The 20886-nt window shown below is 36.2% G+C and overlaps 1 protein-coding gene across 1 annotated transcript in view; it reads right to left on the bottom strand.

The window, feature by feature from the left end:
• LOC102538975 (transmembrane protease serine 11E-like) overlaps positions 1-20535 on the bottom strand; it is a 33810-nt gene extending 13275 nt beyond the window's left edge. The window contains exons 1-4 of the mRNA XM_072940828.1: positions 20471-20535; positions 6759-6883; positions 3816-3937; positions 1988-2055 (exon numbers count right to left, since the gene is read on the bottom strand). Of these exons, the coding sequence (XP_072796929.1) occupies positions 1988-2055; positions 3816-3937; positions 6759-6883; positions 20471-20472 (317 nt within the window). The 5' untranslated portion in view covers positions 20473-20535. The remainder of the gene's footprint in view (positions 1-1987; positions 2056-3815; positions 3938-6758; positions 6884-20470) is intronic.
• Positions 20536-20886: the final 351 nt, after the last annotated feature.

The following is a 20886-nucleotide window of genomic DNA, read 5'->3' on the forward strand; positions in this document are numbered from 1 at the left end:
CAGTCATTGAAAAAATATTAACAACAAATTGTTAACAAGATGTGTTATTTCTGGGTGTGAAATTACTGGAGAGGAGGCTTTTGCTTTCTGTTTTATGTAATAGTATTTTTGAATTTTATGTAATTTTGTATTACTTTTGTAATCTGAAAAAAGAAACAAATAGGGCTTTAAAAAGATTATTGTTATCTATCTCATCCCTCTTCACAGCCTCAGCAACCCTGTACCTCCATTATTTATTCTTTCTTCTTTCTCTTAAACTATTCCCATACTGGCTGAGTAATAGGAGCAAACAAACAAACAAAAAAAAACAAAACCCTCCCTCTGCTCCAGCTATACAATTTATCTTTCACCTTCATATCACAGAAAACCTTCTTAAATGGGTAAGTTACATTCTGCCTCATATTTACTTCATTGCAGTCGGCTTCCTCCCCTTCTGTTCCACTGTGTTGCTCTCTACCTAAACACTAATGACTTCCTCATTGACAGAGCCAGTGAATTCTTTCTAGTCATTTTACTTGGTCTCTGGGGAGTATTGTCAATGCTTACCACCCCCTCCCTGAAACTCTGTCTTAAGCACCAGCAGAACCTCTCTCTCTCTCTCTATTCTTCTTTCTTCTGCTTCTCCTCTATTTCCTAAGTTTCTGTTTCTCTTCCATCTCCTTAAATATTGTTCTTCAAGCTTTCTTCATCGTCCTTTTTCTTTCATCACCCTTTTCTGAAGTTATGTTTACACCCACACTTCCCAATACTTAGTTGATGATAAGCAAATGTCTGTCTTCAGCTCAGTTCCCTTTTCCTCCCCTACATCAGACTCATATTTCAGGCTTATCTGGTCCCTAAGTATCTCAACTCAGCAACTCTAAGACTGACTTTATCTTTGCAACAAACTTGCACTTCCTCAAACTGTAGTAAGAGAAGAAAGACTTAATAACTAGCAAGATTTCTGGGATGAAGAGTAAAATAAATTAGAAAATGATTTGGAAGATAGAATAGGTAGAATTTAATTATTCACAAAGTGTATACAAAGTCATCATATGACTTCTAGGTTTCTCATTAGTGTGACTAAGTTTTCCCTGCGTTTGAGAACTTTCTGTGAAACCTCCATGTGGAGATGTGACTAGCAGGCATATAGGTCTAGAAATCAGGAAGACAGTTTAGATTGGAAAGAGAAACTTGGATTTCAAAAGCATGTGAAGCCAGGTGCGTGGATGAATTTTTTACCTTTGAGAGAGTAAAAATTTAAGAAGTGAAGAAACAGATACATACCCAAGAAATAATATTTTAAACATTAGAAAGTATGGAAATATTGGGAGAAACTGGTCAAAGTAACACCTCAGAGATGTCAGCTAAGTAATAGACTGAGAAGTAACTTGGAGTTTTTATCACGGAAATAATATTGGAAATAGCTCTTATTTTATTTTTGAAAAATAAAAATAATTTTTATTAAGAATATATTATTTAAGATTCTTAAATAGTATTTTGCTTAAAGTAGTATGTTCTGAACTTCTATTTATTGTTGGTTGATGATTATCAGACCTGAGAGCTTAAATATATGTAGCAGAAACGGGTGGAATGGAAGAAAAGAAAGAAAATTGGTAAGCTGGAGAACCAAGAGGAGAAGAAAAACCTCATCACTGCACAGGTTTACACAGGGCATTATTTGCTATTAGACCAAGAGATATAGTTCAGGTGCCTGCGCTAATTTGAGTTTCCAAAAAATAATGATAATAATTCCACAACATAGCCACCAATAACACTTCTGTCCCTCGAAAGCATCTTGCAAATGCTTTTTTTTTGTTTGTTTTGGATTTGAAGAATGAATAAGGCACATTGTAACCCATAACTTACACAGGACAGGTACCAAATGAATATCTGTTGAACTAAATTATATCGTATCATTGACACTTCAAGCAGTATTTATTACTAACCAGGTTAATAGCCTTAGCTTTAAATTATATTCAGAAGTCAGAATTTTAGATCTACATACCTGAACCTGATAATGTGAGACTTAACAAATTTGTCCCTCAGTGAAGATTTATGAAACATATTTTTCACCTGTTCCAAAAATATTCAAAATGTCAGTAAGATTAATTTTCTGAAATTCTGCAATTTGTTTCAAAGCTTAAAAACATTTTAAAAACAAAACACATTGACTGACATTTCACAATGTGCTGAACTTGAGGAATTTTGAGAAATCTTTTCTTTGTATTCTACTCAGTGATTTCAGCTGAACTCTGCTAGGGAATCATAGCAGAGGGCTAGGAGTGACATCTGCTGCACTATACTCAGAAAGAGATGGTTTGGGGAAAGTGAGAGTTCACACCCTGAGATACAGACTTTTTCTGTAGGTAGACTAAAGGAAATGAAATAACTCTGGCAAGTAGTGGGTCACAGAAATAAGTCAATCTACTGCCACACCACTGTAAACACACTATCTCATCTGATCTCACAAGCTAAGCAGGGTTAGGCTTGGTTAGTATTGGGAAGGGAGAAATGAATGCAGAACAGTGTCACGTGGCTCTCAAACCTGTTGAAAAAGTTACCAAATATCCTGTCAAAATCTGCCCTCAGTTCACCACTCAAAATGCTCTGAGGAAGGCCCAGGTGAACTGGAATACTTCCTATGAGGTGTACTCTATAGAGTAAAAGAATGTATTTTGTAGAGATATTTCTTACTACTACAAATAAGAACTCCAGCCAACTTACATTTTTAAATTAGGAGTCAAGGTAAACATGTCAAGTGTTTCTTTTTTCACTGTATGGATATTTGCCAAACACAAGCTGGTTACTACAAGCTAGTGATTGATGGATAAAACCACTGAACCCTTTTATTTTTGTCTTACATTTTGTTGATTCCTTAAGAAGAGTTTATTCAATATTTCCCTGAGTTGGTGTTTACAAGTACAGAAACAACCAAGATTTGACCTGAGCAAAGTATTCAAATTCTCAGGCTTCTGAGTCTACCAGGCAGATTCAGGTGAATCATTGCCATTCTGTTCGCACTCAGGATTTTGGAACTGGAAGACAATTTGGAAATTATCTAGTCTAACTCCTTAATTTTCACACAAGGGAGTCTTTCCAGATGATAAAGAGATATGTCAAAAGACATGTCACTAGCTAATAGGTGGTACTAGAACTAGGTGTCCCACCTCCCAGTTTAGGATGCTTTCCATCACACATTCCACTAACTGCCTCCCAGACTATCAGGAAGAGTCCAAATTGTTCTCTAAATAATCTGACAATGATAAGAAGTTATCACCCAGGCTCTTGCTTTTTTGGCTTATACTGTTAATTTTCCCACTTTTTATGACAGTTGATTCATCTCTCAGGTTGAATGTTGATGCCTTAGGGTTAAAGATGAGTATCCAAGGATTTCCTACAAACTTACATACTAAAAACTGGTCCAAGGTTAGATATTTTTGGGTACTAAGATACTGTCCAACTATGTGTCTGAATAGTTTCAATCTTGTGGCCTTTTTGCTCAAGGTTTCTTCTTTAAGAAACAAAGGATACAACAACTATGTTTTGGGTCACCCTCACATTTCCAGAATTTCTGGTCTCTGTTGAACAAGAGTGTAGCACTAGCTAAGGAGGGGTCAGTTAGGAGGGACAAAAAGGAATGGCTAACACTCACTAGGCTTAGCTCTGCAAGGCATACTCTTTTAAGTCATGTCAATTTTGTTTATATCTCTTAAGTAGGGCCTCTTCCTACCTTGCAAAGATACATGAGATTGGTTGAATTTGAGAAGCTAAGGTACTAAAAATTATACTAAAAATTGATAACAAATGCCATTGAAGTGGGAAAAAATGCTTACCATTGATTCAATTTTATGGCTCATCTCTGTGAAATTTTTAGAAGCCTCTTTTTCAAAATCATCATACAGCTTGTCACTTGTAAATGATAATGTGCTGTAATAACTGTAGATCTTCCTTTGATCTATAAGGAGAGAGACAAAAACTCCTCATACTTTTTAGCAGATGTGTGTAAGCATCATCATTTCCCCATTTGTTAGTTGCTAGACAGACTGAGAGAGGAAAGATCGTTCCTAACCTAGGTCATCATCTCCGTCGTCCTACCCCAAGCTTCATGGTCATCTAAGAGTAAAAGACAACACCATTCATCGTTATAAGATCTTGAGTGTAAAAGCCATAGGAAATCCTTGGTGTTCCTGTAGGCTAATTAGTCATGTGTTATCCATTCCTGAATAAGCCACAAGGAGCAGAAAGTCACTCCACCTGAGCCACACAAACAGGGATGGATTCAGAAGCTACCCAAGAGTAAATGCATTTTTATGTTTCAAAAGTAGATTTCTCCCAGTTCTATAAACTACACATCCAATTCTGGCCACAAGGATGCTAGTGTAAGAACTTTTATTTTGGCTAAAGAAGGAGGTGAGGGTAGGGATTAGAATGCTGGAGTTCAGTATATAAAAGTTGAGGGAGCTAGAGCTGTCACCCAGCGTAACTCTCTAGGGACCCTGCTTAGTTTCACCTGATCCCCTTGTCACTCCATTTATTTTCTCCCACCAGCCGTAGGAATTGGCTTGTCCGCTCCTTTAGCCATTGTCTCCATTTTTAGCATCCAGTTCAACCAGCCCATGTTTTTGCTCTGCTGAACAATTAATGCAACATAGCTTTTCCTCTACCCTCCTGTACTCAAACATGTCACTAGGTGTCAAAACATATTCCCAATTGTCAGAATTACTTGGCATGTGTAGCTGTTGAAAATATTATTAAGAATGTTAACACAAAGGTAAGAAAAACAAGGATAAACATGAGTTTGCTGATAACTTTCACAGCTTTTTGAATCTATACCCTACAATGATGTTGTTCATAATAGATTCACCTGCTGCCATTCCAATCACAGAGGGGACAGAAATGAAGTCCCAAAGGCCACTGGACACAAATCACATACACAGTTTTATGCTGTCCTGGGCTTTATGCCCAAGTGATGTTTTTCCAAGTCTGATCACCTCCATCTTTATCTGTGTTTCTATTACAGATTTGTTTGGCTTAGTTTGGTTATCTAGGCAGGCCAGCTCCTAAATGCTCATGTGCTGTATCTACTCTGTTCTTAGGTTACATCTGTAAACAGAGCTCAGGTCACAAATATGACAGTAACACATATCAGAACAATTGCTGTTTATTCAGGTGTGCTGTGTGGACAGTGGAAGTTTGTATGTTCATATTATTCAGCTCATTATCCCAACAATAGGATATACAGGAACAGTTTACTAGAAAAATCTAACCAGATTTTTATTGTATGCATATGAGGAAGATTTGTAAGCATTGGGAAGAGACAAATGAGAAGTAGTAAAGAACATTTCCTCTTACTGAGGCCATGAGACCCCCTTCGCCATACTAGGAATTCCTTGTGAAATCAGACAAACCGAAATATGCCCCAAGCAAGTATCATAGGTGTGATTCATTCATTTTTTAAAACTTTTTTAAAATTTAGGTATAGTCAGTTTACAATGTTGTGTCAGATTCATTCATTTTTATCACTCAATATTCAATAAATATTAAGTATCTAATATGTGCCAGGATCCTGCTAAGTTCCAGATATACAAAAGTGCATAAAACATAGTTCTAGGCATCCATGGAGATGAATAATGATGCTTATAACATAATGGGACTTAGTATATCCCGAACAGAACTATAGAATTGTGAAGTTATTTTAGCTATTCTTCTTATATTAAAAACACGTACCAGAGAAATGACCAAAATGCACATACTCCAAATTCAAAGACCTACGTGTGGGCAAATTCTACCAGGAAAAAAAATGACTTTTGAATATTTTTTTCTTTAAACTACCCAGAAATAATCTACCTTATTTAGGAAATTAAGATTGGATTTATGTCTGCTAGCAGAAGAAGATAACCAATTTACAATTGCCATTTCTCTTTATAGAAAAACAACTTCCTGTACATTCCCAATTAAATTAGAATCAAGTGATTACGTTTTTCACTTAGAGGATCTTGAACATCAAAGCATTATCTAGTCTCTAAGGGAGATATTAAACCAATAGGTCAAAGTGGAGTCAACTCATTAAAACCCGAGGCAACTAGCAGGAAACTTCAGAAGGGTTGTTATGCCTGGAAGAATAGTTCTGAAGTACCCCGGGGACCTTTCTAATGACATAGCAGTGTTCACAGTTAATCTAGCAGGGAGGTACCCGATTACCACAGACTGAACCTCTTTATAATTAACCTTCTCAGCATATCTCATCCTCTTTAATTACTTGCAATATATCCCAAGATGATTTTAAAATAACAGAAGTAGGCATTTATTCAACAATATATCACTTTGAGCCTTTTTCCAGCTTGCTAGTACAGTATAGGGCCTACTTCTCTAAGATCTCTGATTGTACAATTTATTGGGCTATCAGGATTTTCAATGAGTTGTAGTTATTATTTTAAATCAAGGTGATTGCCTTATGACCTCCAATAACACAAAACATTGGACTCTAGCTTTCCTATGGTCTTCCCTTAATTAAGGCTCGATTATTGCTTATTATGGAATATAAATACTAGCCTGCTATTCCCAGCAGGAGGCATTGGTTCATCAAAGATGGAAGAAAGACTCCTCCTTGGTTTGTGAAGATTAAACGATTGACAAGGCAGGTAAAGAATTCTTTGCACTAGCTATGCAAATGAGTTACAGAAATGAATGAATAAGCTTGAAACAAATCAAAACAGGAATGTACATCAGGAAATATCTGAGGTAAATTGCAGTCTGCCAGGGCAGCCCCTACTTACTGTATCTCACATAAGGAAAAGTGAGTCCAGTGCACACTGTCAGGACAATTAGGGAGAGAAAGATGATGAGGACAATAATCGAGGGCTCCAAACAAGCTCTCCTCCTGACCTTCACCACTGACAGCCTGAGAAAGAAAGCAAATAGATGGATTATGTTACATTGCACACTGCATCTGCTCCTTAGGTAAAGCAGATATTCCTGGGGAATGAATGTGGGACACTCAGGTGGAAGAGGACTGTTTGGTTTTAGAACGCAGCCTAATCAGGGCTTCTAAGGCCGTTTCTGGCTCTGGTCGCCTGACTTTAGGCAAGTAATTTGACTTCTCTATGCATCAGTTTCCTCGTTCATAAAATGAAGATAATACCTATCTCATAGGATTGTTGCAAGGATTAAATGACTTACTATATGTAAAGTGCCTCCAACAGTACCTAGCATGTAGAAAGCGCTATGTTAGCTATGATTTACTGAGCTGATCGTGTGCAAGATACTGAGTTAGGCACTGCAGGAGCTACAAAAATGTTTCAAGTCTGCTTTCACCCTAGAATCTTAAGTGGCCTATGATATGTATTACAGTTTGAACCATACCAGCTGTTCCAGGCAGGGTTTCTAATTCTATTTTCCTTGTAGTTTTCTGATTTATTTTCAAACAGACTTAAAGGCTACATGCAAGTGATAACCTGAGATATCTTTTAAGAACCTGAGAGAGCTAAACTTCAACAATGCTGCAGGAAATCTCTTCTTCAACCTCTCTCATCGGTTCTGCTTTCAGAAATAAATGTTACTAAAAAAATGCTGATCAACCTGGTTTTTGATTGATTAGCAAAGTTGCTGTTCCCTTTGGTTATAATAATTGTTAAGCAAACCCTCTTCGAGAAAATGAAATAAGTCAACAGTTGGCCAAGTTGGTTAAGTACGATGCTGTTATTTTAAATTTCTTGAGGTATTTATCATGCTGGTTAAATCAATGGCATATATTCTTAAGAGTGCTATCTTGTACATGAGAACTGGGGGAAAGGGTAATATTATCCTGGGGAGAACTGGAAATGGAATCAGAATAAAGAGAATTCTGAATCCAGCTCTTTCCTTACCAGCTTGGACAAATTATTTAGACTCTGAACTATGTTCCTCCATCTGTCAATAAGGGCCAGGCTACCAGTTCTGTCTAAAGGGCGTTGTTGACTGTGAAATCCAGAATGAGATCATGAATGTGAAAACCTCTTGGAAAACTGTGAAGCATTTTGCAATGAATAATTTTTGCTTACAGAAGTCAAGGGGACTCTGTTTCCTGGTGTTGTAGGACCAGAAAGTGGGATTATCACTGTGGTCCCTGGCCCACCATCATCACATCCTGGCTCTGCCTCAATGTCCTGTTCTGTGGGAACTATCGCAGAAGTCAGCCGAATCATCGCTACATGCCCCTGCCCCTGCCCCTGCTGAAGTCACTGGGATGTAGTGGAAGACTCCAAGGATTCTACTTGGTCTCCTCCCTTATTCCTTTTTTTTTTTTTTTTTTTTTTTTTGCTCCCTTATTCCTGAGATTTTCCCATGGGGCTGTAGCCAAGGAAACTTCATCTTCTCCCCAATCTCTTTCATCTCTAGTTCTCCCTTGAGTGGGATTCCAAACACCTGTTCCTAGAATTACTGTAATATAAAAAGACTTCTCCCTTTCTCTTCTGTACATTTTTTATGTGCAAACATGTCTAAGAAGACTATAAGTTGATTCCTATTTCTTCATCCCTGAATGCTTATTATTCACTTGTTGGAGAAGAAAGGAGATGCCTATAGCAGACATAAGCAAAACTTTGAAGGAATATGGGGAGGTAGGGCTTCTCAACTAATGTCAGTACACGCCAGATGAAGAATATGAATTTGTAATTATAGGAAACATGATCTAATAGTCAAAAGCACATGATTGCTATGTAGAATTGTGACATATAAAACAGAAGTTCTTTTTGTTCTACCATAATTTTTAATCAAGACAAAATTAAAACAGTGCAGCCATTAAATTGATGAGGTGGAGCTACATGTATTAACATGCAAAAGGTAAAAGATGCATTTTAGTGGAAAAAATGTTGAAGAATAATATGCATTCTATGTTGCACTTGTTGCAAATAATAAAACTACATATGTGTGTGCATAGCAAAATATATAGAAAGACACAAAAATATTAGCAGTAAGAAGCAGAATAACAGGAGACACTTTAATTTGTATACTTTTTGTGTTTTGCTGGATTTTTGTGTGTGTGTTCTGGTGGATTTTTTTTTAACAAGAAATATCATGGCTTTTGAATTAAATGAGAGAGGAGAGAAATAACAAGGAGGATTGTCCTTTCATGGAGCTCCTATCACCATCTTCGCCAAGGTACTGCTGTCTTCTTTTCCTGTCTCCCACCTTTCATAATGATTTTAGTGATGCTCTGTCTTTGGTGGCTTTGAAGAAGATAAGACCAATAGCATGGAATAAAGGAAAAGACAATCCATTAAAAACACTTTGAATAAATAATCAAGAGAATATGTTTCTGACTCTGGCCACCAACTTACTTATTGTATAGTATGGTACTAGCAGATTCAATTCTCTCTCTTACTTTCTCCATATGAAAAGCAAGGATAAGAATCCCAGACCCTTCCTAGCTCTACAGAGGTAAAAATGATCAAGTATTTTATTGCTTTGCACTCCCAGGTAGAAAATCATTGTACACATAGTAAGGATTATTATTATTATCATTATTATTTTAATTATTAATAATAAAGGTAATGACCATGTTACTGCAGTATTTGTCATCTGAAACATGATCTCTTTCTTCCCAGTCTATATGACATTGCTTTTCAAACTTATTTGACCTGTTTCTTGTTAGTTTGTTTGTTGCTCTCTCAGCAAGTGATTCAATATTAAATTGCTCCAAATTAAATGTCATAGGAGTGTGCTCAAAAAATTATTAAAATGGAGAAATAAATCCTTTTTATATATCAACAGACACTGATGTCACTAACCCCCTCCTGCACATAAACCCTTGCCCAGTCATGATTGGGGCCTTTTGAAACTTATCCAAACCTCCTCATGGCTGAAACTTCAGACAGACTGGATGAATTCTAGTAGCTTCACTGGTATCAAATTTCTTTCTTTTTGTGATTTTTCTTTTCAATTTGAGGACATGTGTGATTAGACAGTGAATATAGTAGTTAAAATATGGGTATATTTTTGTCAGCCCCAAATTGCCAGAAGACAAGTCAAGAATTGCATTATCGTGATCACCTCTTAATGCGCTGTTTTTAGAATAGTACCAAAAAAGAAAAGCAGCAGCAGCAACAACAACGAAAAGGTGAGGGGGAGAAAAGGTACCAACACAAACAAACCTTCTGATAAGCACTGGAGAGCCGTAAGTCAAGGCTCATAGTGCTTCAAAGCAAAGTTTACCGGAACAAATGCCTACCTGACACCACCGCTACGCACTGATTAATAGCGCATCTCCAACTCGTTGCCCATTCTCTGTAATGTAAACATCAGCACTGATGTTTAGTTCTGTTTCCCCAGCTCAGTCTGGCTGAGCTGTTCTGAATGAGCATGTACACAATATCAATAAAGCTGGTAATTCCATTACTATCAACTATTTCATTATTGTCAACCATTTCAGCCAGAGATCAGCAAACGTTTCTGTGAAGGTCAAGATAGTAACTATTTTCAGTTTTCTGGACCACACACTCCATGCTGCAACTACCATACTCAGCTCTGCGTAGCACCAAAGCAGCTGCAGACAGTACACTCAGAAATGAGCAGGGCTGTGTTCCAAAAAAAACTTACTTTGTGTACACTGAAATTGACATTTTGTATAAGTTTCACTTGTCATAAAATATTTTTCTTCTTTTGATTTGTTTCAACCATTTACAAAGTATAAAAATCAGTCTTAGCTCAATTAATTTATAAAAACAGGTGGTGGGCCAGATTTGTCCCTTGGGCCATAGTTTACTGAAAGCTGATGTGAGCAGTAGCCTACAAGTCAAGGCTCAACGCTCTTCAAAGAAAAGTTTACCAGAACAAATGCCTACCTACAAGCCAGTGCTAATTGTGTTGGGAAGTCATAATAATCTTTTCGTTTTCTAATCTCACTCACAGGGCAAATCTAATGTAGTCCATCTCCAATCCCATTGCCACCAACCTTGTTCTAGAAATCCTGACCGAAACTTGTCCTGCAGCTTGATAACAGGTTTCTCTCCTGACTCCCCAATCTCTGAATTATTCTCCAGTACAGTAAGTGGTCTTTCTGGAGGTGAGAGAGCCAATGACTGAAAAGACTTGAAACCCAAGTTGGCCTCAGTTTGCCTGGCAATTGCTCTTCCCCACGAGCTTTCCAGCCCTTTGACTTTGCTCCTGCTGCCTCCGATGTGGAGTAACTTAGTCTGTTCTTTGCTTGCATTGTAAAAATCAGAGCATATTTAAGAGCCAGTTCAAAAAGTCCCCTCTGCCTCAGGAAGTTTTGTTCACCCCGAGTATCTCATTAGAATATGCATTTTGAGCTCCTTAGGGATGGTGTCTGAGACTTACTATATCTCTGTATTCTCTGACTGTACACTCAAGATTTGTTTCCAGAGGGAACTGAAGTTAACTAAACCAAACTAAATGGACCATTTGTCAGTACCACAGTATGGGTTTCAGTCTCTCTCAAAGCACTTCTGTTCTGCCTTAGCCTTAGAAAAGAACCTGGGATATTACCCATAACAAAAGATAGGTCAGACATTGGGAAGAATAATCACCATTTAAGTAAAGCCTTATTTCCATAAAACACTTTATATAATGATCGAGCTTTGTAGTTAATATTTCTATTTCCCCCATGTTTAAAATACATGATTTTCCAACTGATTTGATCTATCTGCTGTGAAGTGATATCATAGTACAGAAAGTGACAAATGAAAATAAAGGGTCATTAATTTCAGGAGACATTATTTGGGGTCATTGAATATCTGTATATAACTACAATATCCAAACAGAAGCATAAAGAAAGATACCACAATGAAATAACAGCATAGGACCTTATGACATTGCTAAGTCAATGCTTACATTTTAAAATATCAATTAATAAATATTTATTCAGTTTTTATTATGTGTTCGGCACTAGCTTATTTCTTTAGCTCATAGACTGTGCCTGCTTGTCCTAGCCACGCAAATACTCCAGATGCTTTTTCCTTTGTGGAAGACTCACAAGCTGGCACTGGTGAGATCTCTACTCTTTCTTACACTTTCTAGAATAAGACTATAAAAATATTCAAGGTGGAACAGAAGTTTTGAATATGTGTGCATGGATCATGTTTTCAGTGCCTTTTTTAAAAGAAATACAAATTACTCATGTAAAATTATGAACCACGTACTTCTGTCTTGTCCAGTCCCACACAAACACACCTACAAAGTGTCTAACAGCATCAGCCAGGCCCTTGAACTGAATGACCTGTGCGTTCCTTACAGTGGTAACTGTGGATACTTCTATTAGAGAAGTTACAGTTATATCAAGGTAGTAGTCTAATTAGGAGACAACTGTTTCCATTTTATTTTATAGTACCAAGACAAATGGTGGGAAACTTATTATTTTTATTATAAATGTTTTCATTTAGATTCCATCTTGTTCTAGACTGGTTTAAGGTAGCTTATAAGGATATTTATATTTATATTATCAAATTATATATTATTAAATTATATTTATGTATGGTATTAAATATAGGGATGCAAGGAGAAAACAAAACATTAAGTGAAAACATAAAGTGGCAATAGTACTAAAACTACATATCCTAATTCGCATCTACATATTTCCTTAAGTCAGGACATAAAATTTGTAGCTTTTTAGCAGCCAACTCAAAAACAAAATTAAATAAAATAAAGCAAGCAAACAAACCCTCCTCCGGTACATTCTCCATGGCATGCATAAGATAAAAACTGAGTAGTTGTTCAGCAGCAATACAATTCTTTTGTATTCTAATAAAAAGAAGACTATGTAATATAATGAACTATATTCTCCACAGTATTCTTAGCATAGAAACAAAAATTAGTTTCATAATACTCTGTTTGTCCCTCAATACTGGCAAATGACATCAATTACTAATCAGTAAAAGCAGTATGTGGGAGAAGCAGTGCGGAATTATTCATACCAAGCTCTAAGATAATTTTTTAAAATATCTGACAATGCTTCCCTAATTACTGAAATGGCTCCATGTGGCATTTTCAACATTATAAAGTACCTAAGGATTATCGAAATCATAGACAAAAAATACAGTATTACTTAGGTAAGTTTTTAATAAATATTGGGAATGACAGAAAACCCTACCATGAACTGTTAATTTAGGCAAAACCCATAGCTTAATGATTACTATATTTAACCACCCACAAAACTAAAGTGATACTATCTTTCCTCCTACCTACTTTAAAAGGAAGTTGTGCATCATCGGTGTTGGATACATGTATTATATGTGTCAGTGACAACTCAGCGGTAAGGAGTGTCTCTGATCTCTGCTATGTTCTTATCAAGGTCTTTATTAAGTTCCCCGCCAGATATGGTGCATCACAGGAAACTACAGACTGAGATTCAGGTTGGCACTTTGCCTGACCTCTAGAAATTTACAATCACACATAGATGGGGTGCAAAAAAATTAAAGGTATTATTAAGTAAATTAGGTGTGGGTTTATAGACTTATAAACTGAGCTGTTTTAACCCTTAATTACACTAACATGTTTGCTTTATTTTCTTCAAATTCTTTCCAGTTCAAGAAATAAGTCAGCATGACTTAAGTAAGCAATTTTAAAAGCAACAGTTTCCCACAGAAAGTTTGACAAGAGTGGCCACTGCAGCTAGTCATAGGGAATTGTATGCACTTTAAAGCGTGGAAGAAAAATAACAATTAATAGGGAAGTGTGAGTGTGTCATGGGAAGTATACCAGAAGAATAATGGTTGAGAAACCTGACTAGAGACACTCTTGAGAATGCTGATATATAGCACTGACTTTCAGAAACTTCTTGTAACATTAGATGCCTTCCTATCCAAACTTTCTCTTGAGTTTGTCTAGATGCCTCTTATGAGAGTTGGTATTATTGAGAGGAAATAACTCTGAACTGGAAGAGCAGTGGCCTGTGTCTTACTCTTAGGATTTTCATGTAAGGACTATGTCCTTCCATTTAAGTCTAAGTTTCTCAGATGAGAACTCTGAGAGCATATTCAGCATCACGTAAGTTCCAGCATCCCCTAACTCTCAACTTACATGATGCTGCATGTGCTTTCATTTTCTTCATTTGTTACAAAACAATGAGGGTTTTAATTGATCTAATTGCTCTTTAATTTCCACCAACGCATGTGTTCCATGTCTCAGATAACCTAAAAATGCTTAACATTATCATGGTTAAAATTCAGGCTTTTTAAAAATAATCAACTTTAACATAATTTTTCAAGTGCATCATTTTCCTGATGGCTAGATGTCAGACCATTTGGAATAGTCGAATTAAGGAACTGCAAGTCATTTGCAATAATATAACTTTCATATGAGGAAGTCATAAAGTTTCTTGATTACTTGCATCCTAAGCCAGTTTTAAAATCCCTACACCCATAAAATTGTATTTTGTGAAGTCACTGATGGCTCTTAAAATTGGAATGTGCCAGTTGGAACATGTGCTGAGACCATGTGGTGACCTTCTGGCTGCTGTTTTCTTGGCAAGCACTGTAAGCCATACAAGGACCTAGAAATTTCTGTATATAATAAAACCCTATCTGAATTTATTTAGCTATGAGGAACAACTGGAAAATGTGTGGATTCTGTTAATGTTTATATTATTCTTCCAAAAGTGAAATTTCTTGCTTAATAAACTTGCTGCCTCAATTGCTGACCCAAAATATAATGGAAATATTGAGTCTTAACTTTTGGATGGAACACAAATGTGTGAAATATTCACCTTAATTACACTCAAATATATTGGCATTTTAATAGGAACATAGTGAAATATGCTCAGATTCATATTAGGATAAGGTAAAATTTGCTATGTAAATTAATACCATAAAATTACAAGAAAAGCATTATCTGAAAGACCTAAATATTTTCAGTCACTAGTGCCCATGGCTTTAATACATATCTATATGCTGATGGCTACCAAATCTTTAACAGCAGCCCAGATCACTTATCTAAACTTCACATCCATGTATCTACCTGTTTGGTATCAAAACAACTTGGGTTTAGTCCTGGCTCTGCTTCTCATTAGCTAGGTGGCTCTGAGCAAGTTACCTTCTCTCAGTCTACATTTCCCCACCTATAAATTAGGATAATGATAAGACCCAACTATAGGATTCTTTTAAGTGTTCAGTGAAATAACACTTACTGCAATTGACATCATGCCAAGTACACAGTACATGCTCATCAAATGTTGGCTTTGTCCTTATTCCTCCTTCATAATGGGCATTAATTTGTTTTCAAAGCAGGTTGAAAAATCCTTCAGATTGCCTCATGTGCCTGAGAGGATAAGGAAAAGATGGAGCAGGTGAGGCTCCCAAGCCTTAGACCCACTCCACCCATCACAACACTGCTCCACGCAACAGGGGCTTGTACTAGGCCTTATGTGTAAAAGGGATTCAAGTGGTAAAGAAAATGTGGAAAACTACTCATCTTTGGACCTGTCTAGCTCTAAAAATCTGTAAGTCAAGCCTGTGGTCACCATGAAGTATATAGTTCAGGGCAAGGATTTTATTTACTAATTTTTTAAATCTTAAAAAAAATTTTTTTTCACTTCTTAGGGGAGAGGTAATTAGGCTTATTTATTTGTTTGTTAATTTTAGTGGAGGTACTGGGGATTGCACCCAGGACCTCATGCATGCAAAGCACACACTCTACCACTGAGCTATACACTACCACCTAGGGCAAGGATTTTAGAACACTACTTATGAAGCCCAACTTTCGCTTCACTGCTGAATCCAGTATTATATGTCCAGGTGCTTTATTATGACTTGTATATGTTGTAAGTTTTGAAAAGTTGGTTTGAAATCTTTTAGATGTATTATTTATTATCTTTTCTATTTTCTGTATTCGGAAAATTAAGAGATTAAGATTAAGCTAACTGTTTGAAAAGCAAGGAAAGTTATCTCTGCTTAACCAAGGGAGCCCTTGTGATTCCGAGGGTCATGATGTGGTGGAGGCAGCAGGCAGCACTGCTAGAAAGTGCAGGACTGGAGTTAAAAATGTATGTTCAAACTCCAGGTCTGCCAATCACTTACTCAGGCATTTGGAGGCTTCGATCTTCCTAATCTTTGATTTCCCTATCTGTAAAATCATGGTAATATTAAAATTGCCTGCCTCTCAGTGTTGTTAATAGGTACCAAATAAGAAATATATGTTGGAATTACATGTAAAGAATATATACATATTATGTGTGTGTGTGTGTGTGTACAGTGTGTATATAATATACATGTATTCCTATTATATATACCCTTTCTGAATTTTTGTAAATGTGACCCAACGAGCTTTTAATGTGCAGTAACTAATTTTTAAATGTCCATATATTTCTATACAAATTCAAATGGTAATAGTAGCAACAGTAATAATAATATTTCCTGTGTCTGGTTGACACCTGTGTTAATTTACCTCTTCTATTTAACAACGTTGGACTCAGTACACAAATGAACTGGCAGGACGGATTCAATCTCTAGTATTGAGTGACTCACCCATTCCTGTGACCACATGCAAATTACCTAATCTTTGACTGCTGTGTCCCTTAATTTATAGAACACAGACAGAGATGCTTCCTGTCTCTCAACCTCAAGGTCTATTTAGATGACTATTCAGTGAATAATAACATTGTTCCTTGTAAATGTAACTTTTATTTTAACACAATAAGACAGTTAAATCAGCACAGTAGTAGCACTGCCTTGGTAGGTAAAGGAGGTATTGTGGGGATAGTATAGCACTGAGGTTAAGAGTATAGATTTAGAGTCAGGTGGACCTGGGTTAATTCTCAGTTGTACCATTTATCATGTCTGGGCAACATGGTTACTTGTCTGAGCCTCAGTTTCCTCATCTGTAAAATGGATATAATAATAAACCATAATTTGTTATAAAATGTAAATGTGCATGATATTTTAGAACAGTAGTTGACACACAGTACATGTGAAACAAATGATAGCAATTATATTGCTCTTCACTGGCTCATAGCTTGACTTTATATAGAGTGCTTTGGGGAGGGATAAATTGGGAGTTGGGGATTTGCAGATACTAACTACTATATGTAAAATAGATAAACTGTATAGCACAGGGAACTATATTCAATGCTTTGTAATAACCTATAATGAAAAAGAATATAAAAAGGAATATTTATATATGTTATGTATGTACAACTGAATCACTGTGCTGTACACCAGAGACTAACACAACATTGTAAATTGACTATGCTTCAATTTAAGAAATACTGTAAATAGAGTGCTAAATCCTTCTGTATCTGCTTTTACGGCTTCAAAAAGAGGTATCATCAGATATTTTCAGAGGAAAGGTAGCAAGATAGAATTTAATGATGACTGTGTGATACTTTGGACTACCCTAGGCTTTGTTCTATCATCTCAGAACTACTCTTCTAAAAATCTCAGAAATTGCTCGACCACGCAGGCCATGTGCATATGCGGGAGATTGGGCTTGCAGGTTCTGGCATGATCTGCTATCTCTGTAGCCCATTTTTGTCTTTCTCAACTTCTTAAAACTTTCCTAGTCTCTAATCCACTCATTTCAAACCTACTAATTTATGCTTGAAACAATGAGTCTGTCCTTCATAATTCTCATCCACCATTTTCAATGAGACTGTGTCCAAAGCGGTATGCTTTGAGATGTTCTTAGTGGGGTACTTCTAAATCCTAATACTGACAAAGCCATGAAGCACGAAAACATCCGCCCTCAAGCAAAAAAGCATCAGGCAGACTCAAATCTCAGTGCTGACAAAGAAGCACGTGATGTTGATTGTTTTCCTTGAATGTTTCTATTTATTCCCTTGTGGTATTGAGGCAGTGACATTTTTCGAGGAAAGCAGACAAGGATGAAGGATAGCAAAGGTCCACCAGACAGTGATAGTCGCTACAGACTGATGAATTCCTTCCAGGAAATGCTGCACTAAGGTGAACTTGATTTTCACACAGTAGCAAATGGTGCAATCTCGTTTAGAAAATGGTGACAATGTAATTGAAGTGCTATGCTCTCAGTTACTGATCACCTTTGAGACAGTGCAGAAAAGTTAAGTCATATTCTTACCTTGTTTAAGAACAGAGTCAGTTTTAAGAAAATTAAATAAGGGCAGCCTGTGAATTCTTCAAATGTTTCTATAGACCAGTAATGAAAGTAAAACTCTATCACCACCCTTCCTCCTTTCACATCTACTTGCATTCTTTGATATTAACCTGTACTGATCTGTTTCTTTGCCTGTACGTCGTGTAGACATGCATGCCTACACAGACATGCACATTTTCTCCTTGTATGTATATGCAGTGTACATGTTTTCCTTTTCTCTGTTAAAGTGCAGTCTTTCCAAAGAGTCTCTTTTTAGCCTCACAAACATGATACACAGCATATTACAGTAGAAAGAGCATAGACTTTAGAGCCAGAAAGGCCAAGGTCAGATTCTAGATCCAACACTTATTAAGTCTAGACAATTTGAGCTGCAGTTATTTCATGTTTTAAAGGAGTGATCACAATAACAGCATCTCAAAGTACTGCCAAAATTAAAATATGAGACAGTATTTTACAAAATGTTTAATACATAATAGGTGCTCAACAAATCGTTTTCTTCCACACAGAATTTAGTACACAATGGGAACTCACTAAAAGTTGTTACATGGACCAGGACTGATCTTAGCTGAAGGAGAAGTGAGGGGCAATGTTAAACAGATGGAGCAGCATCATACAGCAACTCTGCACCTAAGTGTCAGTAGAGTGACTCTTCACTATCACTATCTAATGACTAACCTCAGGGCAGAAAGGAAGGTGTTGCTAGATTAATCTTAACATTGAGATTTTCTCTATAAACAAACAGATTTTTAATCCAAATAAGACCACCCTCCCTATCTAACACAAACTACCCAAATCATGTCTGTATCCTCCCTTCAGTTTCCCATCCCTTCTGAAATTGTCCTCTCTTCCTTAATCATCACTATGTTGCATAAATGACTACTCTTCTCCCTTGGAGGGAAAGGTGATCTGGGAGAGAGCACCATTAAGATATAATTATACCAATTTAGTTAAAACAAAGAGCTACCTCTTTAAAAGCTGACCTATTTCATTTCTGCTTTTCTTTCTTTCTGTCTTACAAGTTCCTTTACTTTTTTTATGGCTTTATACTATATCAGTTCTTCTCAAACTTTAGGTTAAGTAAGAATTTCTTTGTGTAACTTTTAAAGTTGCGATTCCCATGCCTCAACCAGAGATTCATAAGAATTTCTTAGATGAGAACCGGACTTCTCTATTTTTATAAGTACTCAATAAATCTAGGGGAGGGGTCCATGGATTACACATTGTGCAATAATGCTTGTCCTTCCTAGTAAAAATTAAAGTTGTCCATTTAGTTTTACTTGAATATTACTCATCTTACTTTCATCCATGTAAACATGTGTAGATAATAATGTCTACAAATTTGACCTGCTTAATTTTAATTCTTGTTAGTGGTTGCTGGTCAATGTAGTTAGCAGACATCCCATCAACAATAAATCTATTTGATAAATATATTCTCTTCCCAAATCTCTTCCTTATAAACTGATTCTTGATAAATTTTTCTTTAACCTTCTGCTGCATGGGTTTTTATCAGATTAATGTGTTGATTTCTTCATGTTCAAACAATAGAATCAAATAAGAGTTTGGGGAAAATGACAGCATCTGAAGAATAATGTTTACCTGACTCAAATTACCTCTTACATTTACATTCTGAAATAGTGATTTTTACTTAGAACAGGAGAAGTGGGATGGGGGCTATCAGAAATTTGGCTAAAGAAGAAGGAGCATGCTGTTTGATGAAAACTCTCCACTTATTTCTGATGCACCTTTCAAGTTTTGAGCCAATGGCCTTAAAAAGAAAGTTCCTAATATTTCAGTTCAAAGCATTCTTGTCAGTACATTTATTCCTGCAATAAACATATGACTTACCTGTTAGAGAAGTTGATTTTGTGATTAGGTACATCATTGGATTTATTTTAAATATTCAACTATAATACTTTAATTATATTGTCTTTTTGAATTGTTTCTTATTCTTTAAAAACAGACAATTTTTTAAAATTTATATTTACTAACAGAAATAAGAGTAATTTTGATCTTCATGGTTTCAGATTTATATTTTTCTCATATATAACTTTAAAAATAAAAGTATTTCTCAATATAATGTAATATATAATATACTATAACTTGGGACAAATAAAACCCAAGCTAAAAACACATTCTATTCTTCTTGAAACAAAACAAAAGACAGTTGTCAAACACAATGTGCCTTTATCTGTTGTTGAACTCTTCTGAAAGCACATAGAAAACATTTTGGGGTGGGACACATGAGGACAGAGAACACTAACACAGAAAGAAATCTATTTCTTGACATAATTACAGGTTAAATATCAAATATTTTTCTATACTAAATAAACAATAAATTGGAGATCTACATATTTGTTGGTATGGTTTATGCCATTTTAAACAAGCTAATTTAAGACAAGGAGAAGGAAAAGAAAAGGGAACTTACTGATACATTGCTGCCCGCAAGGAACAGTCCTGTGGAGACCAAAGTCTGCAGTCAAGTGTGTATATCCAGGCTCTGTCAGCAACAATGTGGTCTGGATTGAGGTGAAGAAAGAAATCACTGATGACCTAACTAGAGCCAGTCTGACAGGTCTCGGCTAGTGTGACGGGGGCTGTGTAACTGGCAAGACAAAGTCAAATTTTATGGGGAGTGGGAGAACATGAATAATATAAGCACTTTCTAGAAGTGGGGACTTAAACGCTAAGCACTGTTAAAGGTTATAATAATTTTAAAGTGTTAATGTAAACCAGATTTTTAAAAATAGAAACCAGATGTTTAAATATAGAAAGAAATTTAAAAATCATCTTGCTCAGCCTCCTTATGTTTCCAGTGAAGAAACTGAGGTTTAATTGTTGGTCAAAATC

This window comes from Vicugna pacos, chromosome 2 (assembly GCF_048564905.1).
Source record: "Vicugna pacos chromosome 2, VicPac4, whole genome shotgun sequence".
NCBI classification, from domain to species: domain Eukaryota; kingdom Metazoa; phylum Chordata; class Mammalia; order Artiodactyla; family Camelidae; genus Vicugna; species Vicugna pacos.